The 14183-nt window shown below is 39.0% G+C and overlaps 1 protein-coding gene across 3 annotated transcripts in view; it reads left to right on the forward strand.

The window, feature by feature from the left end:
* Nucleotides 1-7835, forward strand: part of RECK (reversion inducing cysteine rich protein with kazal motifs) — a 47065-nt gene extending 39230 nt beyond the window's left edge. For all 3 annotated transcript variants that reach the window (XM_014876787.2, XM_088168322.1, XM_088168332.1), the window contains 5 exons: nucleotides 824-1016; nucleotides 2145-2355; nucleotides 4324-4397; nucleotides 5478-5633; nucleotides 6591-7835. In XM_014876787.2, the coding sequence (XP_014732273.1) occupies nucleotides 824-1016; nucleotides 2145-2355; nucleotides 4324-4397; nucleotides 5478-5633; nucleotides 6591-6809 (853 nt within the window). In that variant the 3' untranslated portion in view covers nucleotides 6810-7835. The remainder of the gene's footprint in view (nucleotides 1-823; nucleotides 1017-2144; nucleotides 2356-4323; nucleotides 4398-5477; nucleotides 5634-6590) is intronic.
* Nucleotides 7836-14183: the final 6348 nt, after the last annotated feature.

The raw sequence follows: 14183 nt of genomic DNA on the forward strand, positions 1-14183 counted from the left end.
TTATCCAGTGGTGGCAGCACTGCTGTAATTTATGAAAGGAGGGGGATGTCCAGAGAGGCCATGAGAGCTTTCATCAGCCTGTTCAGCAGACTGCACTGGCTGGCATTTCTCTAGCAGAGGGATGCCTTGCAGGGCCTGTGCCAAATGTTTTGCAGAGAAGATCATGGAAGGTAAATGTTTAATGCAAAGGGGAAAGAATTTGTGCTCTCTGTACTTGTCTGTGAAGGCTGCAGAGGAATGGATGCCAAGAAAGTGTAAATATAATATTTTTGTTTGTTTGCAGTCATCCTCTAGATGGGATGTTGTACAATATTCTGAATCTCTAAAGCTAGAATCCAATTAGATATTTCTAACTGAAACCATATAATCTTGTAGGTCTTGTTTTCACCCCTTTCTCAGAGAAGGGTGAGACTAGATCTCTGCAATAGAATCTTTCCTTCTTGCTGTTTCCATGTTTTCTCTAGCCTAGCTGTTCTTAAATATTCATTTACAATATGAAGTATGGGAGTAGTAAGAAGTTTATCCAAGCCTTTGTCAATAATCCATTGAAAAATACTCGGTAAAAGATCAATGTTAGTGGCAACTGTAGTTGTGTTGACATTCATTTAATAAATGTCATGTGAAACTGTTGCAGGTTTGTGGTGAGACCTGACACGGGCTATTCAGAGTGTTTTATCACTTGCATTTCCTGCAGCTCTGCTGAACCACACTTAGCTCTAAAGCACTGGAGAAAATCTCACTGAAAATAGTTTCCCTCAGTATTTTGAGACTTAAAAAAAAAAATTCCCATGACATGACATGAAATTGTAATGACTTTCTGCAGGTGCATACCAAAGAAACAAGTTTGCTTGACCAGTTTTGAGAAGTTTGAATGCAGCCAGCATGAATGTGTGCCAAGGCAGTTAAATTGTGACCAGACACGGGATCCTGTTTGTGACACAGACAATGTGGAATACACTAACTTGTGTACTTTGTATCAAAAAGGAAAAAGTTTGGCATATCGAGGACCATGCCAGGTAGGAAGTGGTTCTAGCAATAAGTATCTAATCTTCTTTTTTACTTGGTGTTCAACTTAACAATTTCTTTTTCAATATTGTTTGTTTATTTGGGTCTTTTTTAAGTATTCTTTTTGGGGTTTATGACTTATAAAATATTCTAATAGAAAGTGATAATTTTAATTTTAACTAGTATAAAAAATAATCTCACAATCTTCAGAATTTTGTCAAGTGTTTCTCTGCTTTAGTTAACAGTTGTCTCAAAGCAAATCAAAAGTTCTACTTGTGCTTTCTTGGGGGTAATACTCTTGATATTTATATGTTCCTACATATGCTGTTAAAGGTTGCACCCTAACGTGTGTTTGCAGTAAGTAGTGCAGTTCCTTGGTTACTTAAACGCTAATTCTTACCAATTTTCACTTGTGGAAATATAAAATAATGCCCAGTCATAGAAGGTCTTTAGCTTTTTGTGTGTTTGTGCCCCATGTTTATCAAGTTCATTGCTTGACCAGTCAGTCTGTAATAATTTTCTGGTTAGTCTGGATTGGATTAGTCTTCATATTAATCCTTGAGAAGGATTTAAATTCGGTGTAGTTTTTGCATCCCACCACTCTCGACGGTGGTGTTAGACAAGCTACTTCTGTCACCTTACAATAACACAAATATAAGTAATACACAATTATAAGTTACCATACACAAATAAAAGTAATGTGGGTAATTAAGTGATTATTAAGTGTATATAAAAATATACAATAATGTGTTAGAAATACATGTGCGTGCACACTAAATTTTAAGCGCACAAAACCACACTAAGATGAATTCATAAATTATTAATGAGTTGTTAACAAATTAATTCTGTTAATAGAATATTTTAAGGTATAGTGAAATTGTACTGATTTTGAGTTAATAAGCTAACTTAAATATGGACCCTTTATTTAAACATTAGCGCAGAACAAAAGTTGCTGGTTTCTGAAATACGTTTTACTGTGCATTTCTCGGACTCTGTCACCTTCTTGAAGCACTTCCCCTTTTCATTTATGACCGTTCATAAACTGGCGGGTTATTTCCAATCTCCTGCCTGTTCGGGGTTTGCCAGCATTAGCAGTGCATTCCCGTGAGCTTTGCTTTCCCTCTTGCCGCGTGTCCCAGCCGTTCTGCAGGTCGCCGGAGCCCGTGTGCGGGCACAACGGGGAGAGCTACGGCAGCGTCTGCGCCGCCTACGCCGACCGCGTGGCCGTGGACTACCACGGGCACTGCCAGGCCGTGGGCGCGCTCTCGGGACACGCCTTCCACTCCGAGTGCGCCTTCGTCAGGTGTCCCCAGCTCTCTGCCACGGGCTGCAAACCCGTCCTCGCGCCAGGTGGGGCGGCTCGCTGCAGGGAAGGGGGAGCTCTCCAGGCTCGGGGTACAAAGAGGGCTTGGATGCTTGGAACAAAATTGGCTTGGTTTGAAAGACAGGTGTCTGCTAAGGAAGGCAGGAGCCTCCCTTGAAATGGACAGTGTAAACCCCCTCCCTCCAAATTATTATAATTTTGAAATTAAGGGGGTTCTCAGGCAAAGATATGGGAATGGGAATAACAGTTCTTTACTAGGAAAATTAAAATAGTATTACAGAGTAATACTATAATAGTATATATAGTATATATACTATATAGAATAATATGTATTACAGAAAACAAACCCAAAACCACCGACAGTCAGAATACAACCTGACACCCTGTCAGTCAGGGTGTTGGTAGCAGTCCCATTAAATGGTGGCTTCAGCCCTCCTGGATGACAGATGTGGTTCAGTTGAAGCAGTGGTCCTGTAGAAGGATGCAGTTTTCCTCTGAAGGTCCAGTGATGTGGAAAGGTCTGGTTTTTCCTCTGGAATCCAGTGGAAAAAGGCTGCTTCGGTGTTCCAAATCTCAAGTTTTTATCTAGTTAGGAAAGGCTTGGCTCCTCCCCCTGGCTGGAGCATCTCCCAGTAGGATGATGTAATCTTATCAGTCATACAGTGGGACTCAATGGCCCATTAACAGAAGATATCTCCCTGGAGGAAGGATGGGTTGTGGAAAAGATAAAGAACACTGCCTCACCTGGTTTTAACAGATGGTGATAGAATACATACTTTTGGTTACATCCTTTTTGGTTACATGCTTTGCAAGCCAAGACAAAATCTTAGGCTTTAACATGTTATATTAACAGAAAGGATAAAGCAATGATTCTACTTAGGGGTAGAAAAAGCCAGTGTCAGGACTCAGATGAGTGAACCCGAACTGGAAAGACCTTTGCTTTAGGAGGCATGCATTCAGTCTTTTAGAGACTGGCAGCTGGGATGGGTTTGGGAGAAACAAATGAGGTTTGTGGTGTCCAGGGTAGGATGCTTCTAGGAATCCGGTGAGTAATTTTTCGGAAGTGGCAGCGCAGATACCACAGTGGAATGCTGAGCTGTCATTAGCATAGGGTTCCCAGAAGGGCAAAGATGATACTTAATTAGAAGACAGAGTAAAATACCATATGTATTCACAGTATTGTGGAAGACAGCAGGAGTAGTTTTGCAGTGTGCTGGTTTGAATCAGTTTTTTATTGTTTTCATAAGTGCTTCCTTTATGAAACAACAACTAATCACAGGTCATACAGAGCAAGAAAAGCTCTGTTCTTAAAACAAGTTTTATTCGTTTTCCTCCTTTCTTGACCCCTTTGAAAAAGGGTCTTCATGCTTTGTAATAACATTTCATACTGTAAATGTCACTATATGAATCACATATAAATGCAGAGTGGATTTAATAATGGATAGAAAGTTGAAGTATTATCCATTTTGTTTCTGACATGGTGAGGAAAAACAGTAGGAGAAATATGAAGTCTGTCAGACAAGCACTTTTTCTTCCTTGTTTTCTAAAGATTTTAAGTTCCAATATGGTGTAACTGCAGAAATTAATGCTTGCAATGTGCATAAATGCTCCTGTCATATTTCAGCTCTTGAAATCCATCATTTATGTAGTTCGTATGCATGCATCCATGCAAAATCTTGGCTTGTGGTACATACAGTACCTCCAGTTTTTAGCTTACAATAATGAAGGATCTTAAAATGAATGAAAATTCATCTTGTTGCTTCATGCTGATAGTAGTAGATGTGTGTTGAAAGGTGACTGATTTTGCATTATAAATGTTTTCAGTGTTAAAAAAATATTAGAAATGTGCAATTCTACTGTCAAATTGAAACATTTATTTTGCTTTGGTAATTTTGCTATTTTCATTCTCAGTTAATATTCCAATGTTGACTTTGCTTACTTAAAAGTGAAAAGACTGCTTGTTCTTATTACTGAGATTTCTTTAATTCACATAGGAGCCTGCTGTCCACTGTGTGCTGGAATGCTGAGAATCTTATATGACAAAGACAAGCTGGATAATTTTGCAAGGGTAAACAGTTCAGTCATGCCTAATGTTAAATGGTATATGAAAAGTCAAGTTATGGTGCACTTCCTCCTGAAAGGTTAACATGTTATAAAAGCCATTATTTTTAGTTGTTACTTGTGATTGTCAGGGGTTTTTTCCTTATACTGCTTATGCTTTCCTTTATTTCTTAATCTGAGTCATAAATTGAATTACAATGTGAAGCAAAACAGAATTAGAGTAGGCACAAACAAGCAGACTCAGGTTTGCAGTTTATATGACTTGTAATAGTGCAGACAAATTATATGGGAACAGCATCTATGATTCTACTGCTTTCCTGTCAGAGACTGTGTGTTTGTAGGTGCTCTGTGTGTGTGTGTTGACCAATTTTGCTGAGTGGCAGTGTCTGTTGGGTCATGACTGCATCCTGGAGTGTGGTCCAGTTGTCATCTCTAATGGTACCAGGGACACAGTGGCTACTGCAGCTTCTCAGTTCATACATTACAGAATGTGACCATGAAGAATTTTTAGTTTCTGTTAGAAGAAGGCTTTCTAGTTAAAGGAATTTATTGGTCTTATTCAAGTAGTTGGTGATAACTACTCTCACCTACTAAGCACCCTAATACCTGGATTGTAATGTCTGCCTCTTTTAGTTCAGACAGCTGGTTGACGTGAGAAAAAACTGCTTCAAATACTAGACAGTTCATAGGGCTGCTCTGCCTTTTGTTTCCAGTGTAGGAGCACAAACACTGTAACACATAAGCATTTACATTATTTTGAGGTATGTGCTACATAGACACGTTAACCATGAAGGTGGAGAACAGCACATATCAAAAGCATGGTTAATATAAGATGTAAATATTTTTCCCCTTTCTTTCTTTCACTTTTTCTTTTTTTCAGGTTTTTCTAGAATCAGTGAATCATTTCTTAGAATGATGTTTTAGAAATATTGAATCCTTTAGGTCTTTTGGTACATTTAGAGTAGTTTAGAACTCAGTAGTTCAATGGCTGAAACACATTTCCTGGCATGATTTAATGTTATTAAAACTGAGGAGGAGAATTTTTCATAGTGTCACATCATCCGCAGAGTTCTTTGTTTTCTTCCAGGTAACAAATAAAAAGCCAATAACAGTACTTGACATACTTGAGAAAATCCGCCTGCATGTGTCAGTGCCACAGTGTGATGTGTTTGGATACCTAAGCATAGAATCAGAAATCGTGATTCTCATCATTCCTGTGGATCAGAACCCCAAACCATTGCAGGTAGATGATGTTATTATTTTATTTACCCAGCATGGATTTGCTTCACTTTTGTACCTGTAGGATGGTGCTTGTTTCTGAGGCAGATACACTGTGTGTGATTGGATTGCTCGTGCCCTGTTAGGTCCAACTCAGTTCCAACTTCTGTCTCCTCCTCTAGCAGACTTAGCCCAAAATGTTACCAGAACTTAGGAAGGAAAGTCTTGCCAGCCTGGTCAGCTCTCACTCCACCTGCAGCAGGTGCTGTCAGATTCCTGCAGGGAGGAGGACTCTGAAATCACAGGCCACCACTGCACCCCTCATTGGTGGCACCCACTGCTGACACTCCTCAACTTTCAAAGCTTTGGACCTCCAGATGTTAGCTTGTCAACTTTAAACTTCACCAGAGGCAGCTTCCAATGCTTTTAAAGAGATTTACTACTAAATTACTTTCTGGGGTGCAGTAAGAAAGTGAAGTGGAAAAACAGAAATTGATTAATTTCATCATGTCAGTGGGGAAATTGAAACCTGCAGTTTCTCGGGTTCTATTACTTCCATTCTTTTCTCCCTTCCCCATAAACAAAATCAGTTTTCTCTGATTCGGAAGAAAAGTCCCAGGAAGGAGAAAATCTTGATTTTTCCACTGTTGAAGACTTCAAAGAAGTAAGTTGGTCAATCAGGAAGGAAGTCCTCAGATTTAGGGGCACTGTCTTCAGTGATAATTCACTGTGGGGTTTTTTGCTTCAACATTCAAAACACATCACCCCATGATAACTTGTATTTAGCTTCCTTCCTTTTCCTTTTCTACTACTGAGGGCTTCCACAGGAGTTTTCATAGTACCAGAGTCCTCGATGAGACCTCTGATCTGTTTTCCAGCTACTCCCCAAAATTATCTAAATCTTATGTGCTGATTGGAATATTTTTGCACTGTCATTTTACATGGCAAGAAGAGAAATAATAACTTTTGTTTTCCCGTCTAGATTGAAGCCTGCAATAAAGAAGCAGAAAAGATCGAGTCCCTGATCAATTCGGATAGCCCAACATTAGCCTCACACGTGCCACTGTCAGCTCTAATTGCATCTCAAGTGCAAGTTTCCTTTAGCATTTCTTCTGCTTCTGCTCAAGTGGTGCCTGCTCTGCACTCCCTGTTCATCAGCCTTCTCTTCACCTTGTCATCAGCACTGAGACACTGCATATAACTGCTTGGGAAACATGCACGAGCATTGTGGCATTTGTATTGTGAAGGACATTTGGAGCTGTTGGTCACTGAACCAGAAGACAAAAAATGTGCAAGATTTAATGGACTTACATTTTTCAATGAAGGACTGAAAGTATTTGAAAAATGTGAAAAGATGATTCCCTTATTCATAATTAGTCAGATGACTGTTTCAGCACAATTAGATTGTTTTCCATGAATCTTGGAAAGATAAATATGCTCTGGAAAGTTCTGACATTATGGATTTATGGTTTTGAGGAGAAGGGATTTTATAGGGTTTTTCAACAATGAACTAAACAGTGTTTTGAGTTACTGAAGAATGCCAATTTTATATTATTCAGATGCATATCAGTGACAACAAAAGCATGCACCTATTTTAAACATCATTTTTGGAAGAAACAGATTGCTGCTACTTAATTACCTTACCAAAAATTTAAGAGTTTATTCTCATGTAAATATGCTTTCATATTTTATTATGAAGAAAACTAACTAGCCCCGGGCCTATTTCAGTAGACATCTTTCCTTGGACTAGTGAAGACTTGCAGGACTTTGGGCTCACTGCTTGTAAAATGACAATCAAGCTCTATGCTAGTACCTGACTTCAGTGAAGACATGTGTTCTTTTTATAGTTTTGTACATTTCAGAATCTCATATTGGATGCAAAATTATAAAGAATCTCAGTATCTATATTTAAGTGCCATTTAAAATATTGCAGTATTTGCATGTTATCTAATGAAATTTATACTTTAAATGTTTATACAAACAGTATGTTTTATTACTTATTGTATTTTATGCACCTGAATTTACTCTACATGAAGTATTTTATATCAGTATTATGATAGCCAAGTTTGAAGTATATACAGAAAAACTTATTTTTGCCAAAATGCTGAACTTTTTGAAAGAAAGCACTGAAAACGTTTTGAACATATATGTTGTAGCATGTTTGTAGCAATTATTTTCTGCTAAATCTTTGAAATGCAAAAGCATTAAAGCTTTTTATTTTAATAAACACTTGTGTCTTGTGTCCTTGTGCAGAATGCATGTAATTTTATGGAGTCAGCAACACTACATATATTCTCCTTTCTCTCAAAATAAGCACTTAAAACTAACTGCACTTACATGCATGCACGACTCACACAGATAATGTTCCCAAATAGATGTCAAGGGGGTCTCAGGGGTGAAAGTGTTCTTGCCAAATACCTTGAGGAAGACTCATGCACATAATCATCCAAGTCTTGATGCAAAAAACTTGAGTATGGTGATAATCCATCTGTTTCTGAAAGTTGTTATGTGGATTCTTTAGACTTTGGACACAGAAATAGAATGGATGCATTTTTGAAAAGCTTTTTGAACTGAAATGGCTCAGATGATTGCCCCAGAAACTTCAAACAATTCAGATTGTTTATTTTTTCCAAATAATTAGCAAATATCTCTTCAATGTGTAGCCTTTTAACTTGCCTAGCGTTTAGCTGAAGCAAATCTGATGCCTGCTAAAAAGAAATATAAACGTCTTCAGAAAAAAAAAAATATATATATATGCACCACACTGGAAAACTTAGTAAAGAGCTTTACAAACATACTTTTGGTGGAATAGAATATACAGTGAATTTACTTTTATATGTCTCTGGAAATTTTCTTTGATGAGAAATTATAACAAAAATGTTGCCTTAATTTGTGTGATGAATCTGGGATAAGCAGAACTTAAGCCCAGAGGTTGTGTGGTTGTGTAATTTATATGTGAGTGTCCATTGCTTGCTAGAAAACGAGTGAAGCTTTTGACAGGTTATGTTAAATATGTACAGAATCAATGAGATTTCACAGAATCCTAAACTCTGAAATGGAAGTCCAGCGATCAGACTGTACAGGATTTATGCTCTTTTTTTCTGGATGAATAAAAGCACTTAAGTATTTTCTAGGTTTTCTCAAGACCTTGGACTACCTCAAAGGAATGAACTATTTACTTGTGGGTTTTGAATTGAGTTGAACTGGGATAAAAAACAGAAGAAACCAAGCCCAGCCTTAATTGGAACTTAGGAAATTTGAACTTGACAGGGATAAATCTGATACAGGTTTCAGAGGAGTTTCCCATAAAAGTGCTAATGATCTTCTGTCACCATCTGTGTGGAAATCTGGGTTCACTTAGAAGCAATGGAGACAGCACAAGGGCTCTTCAAAGCAGCACAAGCCTGTTTGTTGCTTTTATAACGGGACCCAGATGAAACATTTACAAAACATTATTTGCTTCTCTGCTGAAAATCAGCAAAGGCAATAACTGGCTCCAGAGAGATGCCACTGTCCTCTCTCAGTTTGCTTCCTTTGGCTCTTCCCAGCAGGGTGGCGTGGAAGAGGAGATGCCAGAGGTGCTGCTTTGTACACCCCCAGGAGAGGATCAGCCACAGGAACAAACCAGAGCAAGTAAAAGCAAGAGATTTCTGGCTGAGTTCTGAGTCCAGCAGGAGCTGGCATCTGAATTTCAGAGGTGAGAAACAGACACAAAATCACACCTGGAACTGCAGAACTGCAGTGTCCCTTCACAGCCTGGCTGCTCTCCCATGCTGTGCTGACATAACCACTGTCGTCACTTGGAGATCTGCGCTTGTGTCTCTTGATTCGAAGATTAAATGTTATTTATACATCTCTACTGAGTTCATGACATGTCTCCAGCTCTTCCTTTTGCACATAACAAAGAACATTTCAAAACTTTTCCCCACCATCTCTATTCCTAGGGAGCTTTGGGAGCATTTACATGAGCAAATACAAATACATGAATGCTCTGTGAGACTGTGGCCTAAGTTTTATATATATTATAAAGTTTTATATTTATATCTATATATTTTTAATATATTAAAAACTTTTTATATAAGTTTTGTATCTAAAGTCTGGACTGTAACGTGACTCTATAGTCAAGTGAATCCCAAAAAGTAACTAGTGAGGGGAAAAAAGATTTCTCTGCCAGAGTTGTGTAAGACCTGATTGCAACTTCTGGCAAGTTCTCTGAACTGGTGCTTTTATGCAGTGAGACAGTGGCTCCAGCTGCTCCATGTGGAGCAGTAATGAAGGTGACAACTGCACGTAACTCTGTCACCTCCTAAGAGTGGCTGCACCTACCACTGCTAATGCTTTCTGCTTCCCATATAGGTGTTCAGGCACTGCATGTTTTGTGCCCTCTCCCAGCCCTCTCTGGGCTGCAAACTTTTGCAGAGCCTGTTGCATAAGCCAAAGAGAGTCTGAGCCCACAAACAAACAAAAACTCTGTGAGAAAAATATTTCCAAGCCCAAACAGCTTGTTTTGTATCAAGTTATCACAACTATAATCAATTAAGTCATTAAGTAGTACATCAGCTTTTGGTAATAAATGCCATGAAGCTTGAAGGTTTCAGTTATATTTGAAGCTATAATTCTATACAAATTCAATGCTACCAACATTTGCATTATGGAAAGCCAATTGTTCATAACCAATATTGAAAGCAAAGGTGCTTACTTTGAAAACTGGGGAAACATCAATTACCCAAAACCGTTCTTAATTTTAATGGACTTTGTACATGCATTGCTTAATGAAAAAAAAGTGTGAGCATTTCATCTCAATATAAAAAAAGACATTTTTTTTACAGTGATAACAACAAATCCCTGGAATAAACTCTCCAGGGATATGGTGGAGTCCCCTCAACCAGAAGTTTTCAAGATACAACTGGATATGGTGCTAAATGAACCAAAAGGTTGGACCAGATGATCCTCTGAGGCAACAGTGAAATATCTAAATAAAAGCTCTTATAAAAGGATTTTTTTTGTCTTTCAGTTCCTAGGACATAAAGGAGAATAAAAAATAATGGACAGCCTTCCCTAAAGATGCAATAATTCCTGAAACAGTGCAGTAATCCTACCATTACTTACATAAAGAAAGGTTGTTAACCTTAAATTTTTCATTATATTATCATATATATGAGAACAATTCTGATTATAGGTGAGTATATATATATAAAACACATCTGTGTGCCTATCAATTATTTTCAAACTTGTATTAACAGATAACTGTTAATTAGATCTCAGTCTTTCTTAGAACAGAATAAATCTGTTCTTTCCCCCAGAGTATTCTCTTTGCCTTCCTCAAAGCTGGATTCTGCTTCATTTGGCCAGGTCCAGTAAGGAGAGTAACCTGAGCCAAAAAGTGTTGATGCCTCTGTAATTTTGACACTCCTTCATAATTCCATAGCTTCTTGCTGTAAAGAGCCACTCCAGTGTTTTTGCAAATGCCTTCTGTTGTGCTTGGCAAGATTTCTCAATTTGCTTCTTTGTGCTCGGTTCTCAGCATGAGCTGCAATACATACCAAGGTTTTCAATCTGTTTTATCCAGTTCTGCCTCTCCTTCTAAGCCAGCATTCCTCTGCAGCACTGCTGAACAGTCCTAGGGGGTTAAATGAATCCATCAGTGGGTTATGATATACAGCAGAACAGAAGTTCTCACCAGTGCTAATGTGGCAGATTTCAAATTAAAGCCTGCTCTTCAGCTTGCTGCTCTGCAATTCTGCACTGTTTGCTGACAGTGGAAGAAGTGGAAGGGTTGTTACTACTGTTTGGTGTATAAATTTACTTTTTTAGCCAAGTTTTAAGCTGCAGCAGCAGGAGCACCATTCAGTAAATATAAACAAAGATATATTCATATGCACATATATGCATTTATACACACAAATATACATATGTATATGCATAGAAATATATTTATATCACAGTGCTCTGTATCAGGCTCCATATAAGCCTCTTCAAGAAGAGCACATTTGGCCATTGTAGAGAATTTAGCAATTTTAGTAAAGAATCCAAATAAGAGTGTTTAATACTTTTAAGTTTGGATTTCAAGTACAAATGGCAATCAAAGATGCAGGATCACACTGACTTATTACATAATTTACACACGGTGTTCTCTGGCTATAAGCATGCAAAACGGTTAAAAGGGTAACTATGAATGGTTTCATTCTCAGGTACACTCAGCTGCAGTAGTTAATTTTCCTCTCAGTTCCCTCTGGTCTTTTCACTCTGGTCCCTCCTGCTCAGGGCAGTAAAAGCAGCTCCCAAGTACCCGTGGAATTGCTGGCATGAGTCAGGAGCAGCCATCAAACCCTGACCACTGCATCATAACAAGGCAAGTTTAAATATTTGCAGCCATTAATTCCATGCAGCAACGGAACTGCTGTCAGCAAAGCTGTGGCTGTATTGTCATTAGCAGTGGCTGTGGGCACCACCAGCTCCATGCAGATTAGAAGCAAGGACATCTTGGCCAAAAAACAAGATACAACAAGCAGCCCGTCTGGCTTTCATGCTGGAAAACAAATGCTGCCATTCACACATTCCCAGTGCACGTGTTGAATATGGCAGGTTGTGCATTTTTCTTCTTTAACAGGCTTGAAGTGGCAGTGTAAACTCTGCATCAGCATCTTGTGACTGCAGTACTTTCTGAAATGCTGCTCATATCCATAATGCACGACTTACTGTGTTCCTGCACCACAGGTTTGAGATCTCACTCAAGGCCCAGATGAGTCAAAGGCGATGTGAGAAATGCAAATACACATTTCCAAAGTAGAAAAAAATAAATCTTTAGAAGGTTTAGAAGGTTTTAGAAGGTTTCAACAGGAGAAACTGCATAGGTAGAAAGAGTCAGATAAATTAAACTATATAACAGAATGTTTATCATAGAGACTAGCAGAAAAGAGAGATGGGAACTATTTCCATCCATAAGTGATTTAATAAGGATGTGCCATCACAAACAACCTCAACACAGACTTCCCAGCCCTGCTCTGGGAGATGGCACAGCCAGGCAGTGCTGGTCAGTGACCACAGCTTGAGAACAGAGCAGGCGAAGCCGTGACCTGTGGAGGGGAGCTGAGTTACCCCTCTCCCAGGTCATCACTTGTGATGGCAAAGCAGCTAACACAGTCCAGATTGTAACAACAACAATTCATGGAATTGAGATGTTTTTCATTATTCTGAGGATTTTTAGTCAAGTTTAAGCACACTCAAAAATATGCAAAGGCTTGATTACAATCCGGTAAGAAGCATCTGTTATGTTCATGTGGACAAGTTTCTCTTGGCAACTGTTTAAAACACTTCAGAGGCAAACATGGGTGTGAGCAAGGGCCAGAGCCTCGGAAATGCTCTTTGAACTTTTCACATCATTGTTGCTGCATCGAGGCCATGTGCAGTACAGAAACACAGAATGTTAACCATTACTGTGGCCCTTCCTGCTCTGATGTGTCACCCATGATCCATCACACCTTGTGTTCATTTTCTGTTACACAGTCAGAAGCAGCACGCTCACATTCAATGAGTAAATAAATAGCAAATACACACAATTATAAGCAAACTGAGTTAATATCACTGGACCACACTCTCCAATAAAAAAATTGTTCAGTCCTCATTCTCAGTGCCAAGTTTCCCGAACTGAATAGTTCATTTGAGTTTCCTTTGCATAGCAGTGCTGTCCATCAGCCATGAACTGATCCAGGGGAAGATAAAGGCATTGGCAGCATGGATGTAGCAACTGTGCCATCCTTTGATGCTCTGATTTTTAACAGCAGAGAAGTTTCCTAACAGAACATAGCAGGAACATTTATTCTTAGTAAATGGATGTACAGTTGCTGCTGATCTTTCATTTTTTATGCCTGCTGCAGCAGACCTTCAACTACTTTGTTACTGGCAGATGCTCTTTTCCAAGGACTCATTCCTTATCTAGAAGTGTCAGGAAAGGCAGATCCTGCTGGCAGGACAAGAGGCAGTGGACACAAATTATAAACTTCATCTGAACATCTCTTTTTCTGTGAGATTGGTTAGAACAGCACTTGGCACAGGTTGCCCAGAGAGGCCAAATGTATTTTCCGTCCTTGAAGATACTCAACACGATGGGACACTGCCCTGGGCTCTAGGTGGCTCTGCCTCTTCCCGCATCAACAACGCTGTAATTCTGTAATAAAGCTCTGAGTAGCTGAAAAGTACCACCATACATGCTCACCATTTTGCTGATCTCCTCACTTACCTCGCATTTTTAAAATGAGGTCATTTCCAGTATCTGAATGTGAATTTCACAACGTATTTTCTCTCTGCAAGTTGATTCTATATAACAATTCCATTGTAGCAACACATTATGACAGAATCACAGAACACCAGGCTGGAAGGAACCTCAGGCATCATCTGGTCCAACCTTACCTGGCAAAAAGCCCAGTGTAAAAATGGCCCAGAACCCAGTCCAGCTCAACTTTAAAAGTGTCCAGTGTTGGGGAATCCACAACTTTCTTCCCTGGAGAGATTATTCCAATGCCTGTTTTTTCTCACTGAGAGAAAAAAAAATCCTCTAGTATCTACTCATAATAAA

Source organism: Sturnus vulgaris, chromosome 1, assembly GCF_052056855.1.
Source record: "Sturnus vulgaris isolate bStuVul1 chromosome 1, bStuVul1.hap1, whole genome shotgun sequence".
In the NCBI taxonomy this organism is placed as follows: domain Eukaryota; kingdom Metazoa; phylum Chordata; class Aves; order Passeriformes; family Sturnidae; genus Sturnus; species Sturnus vulgaris.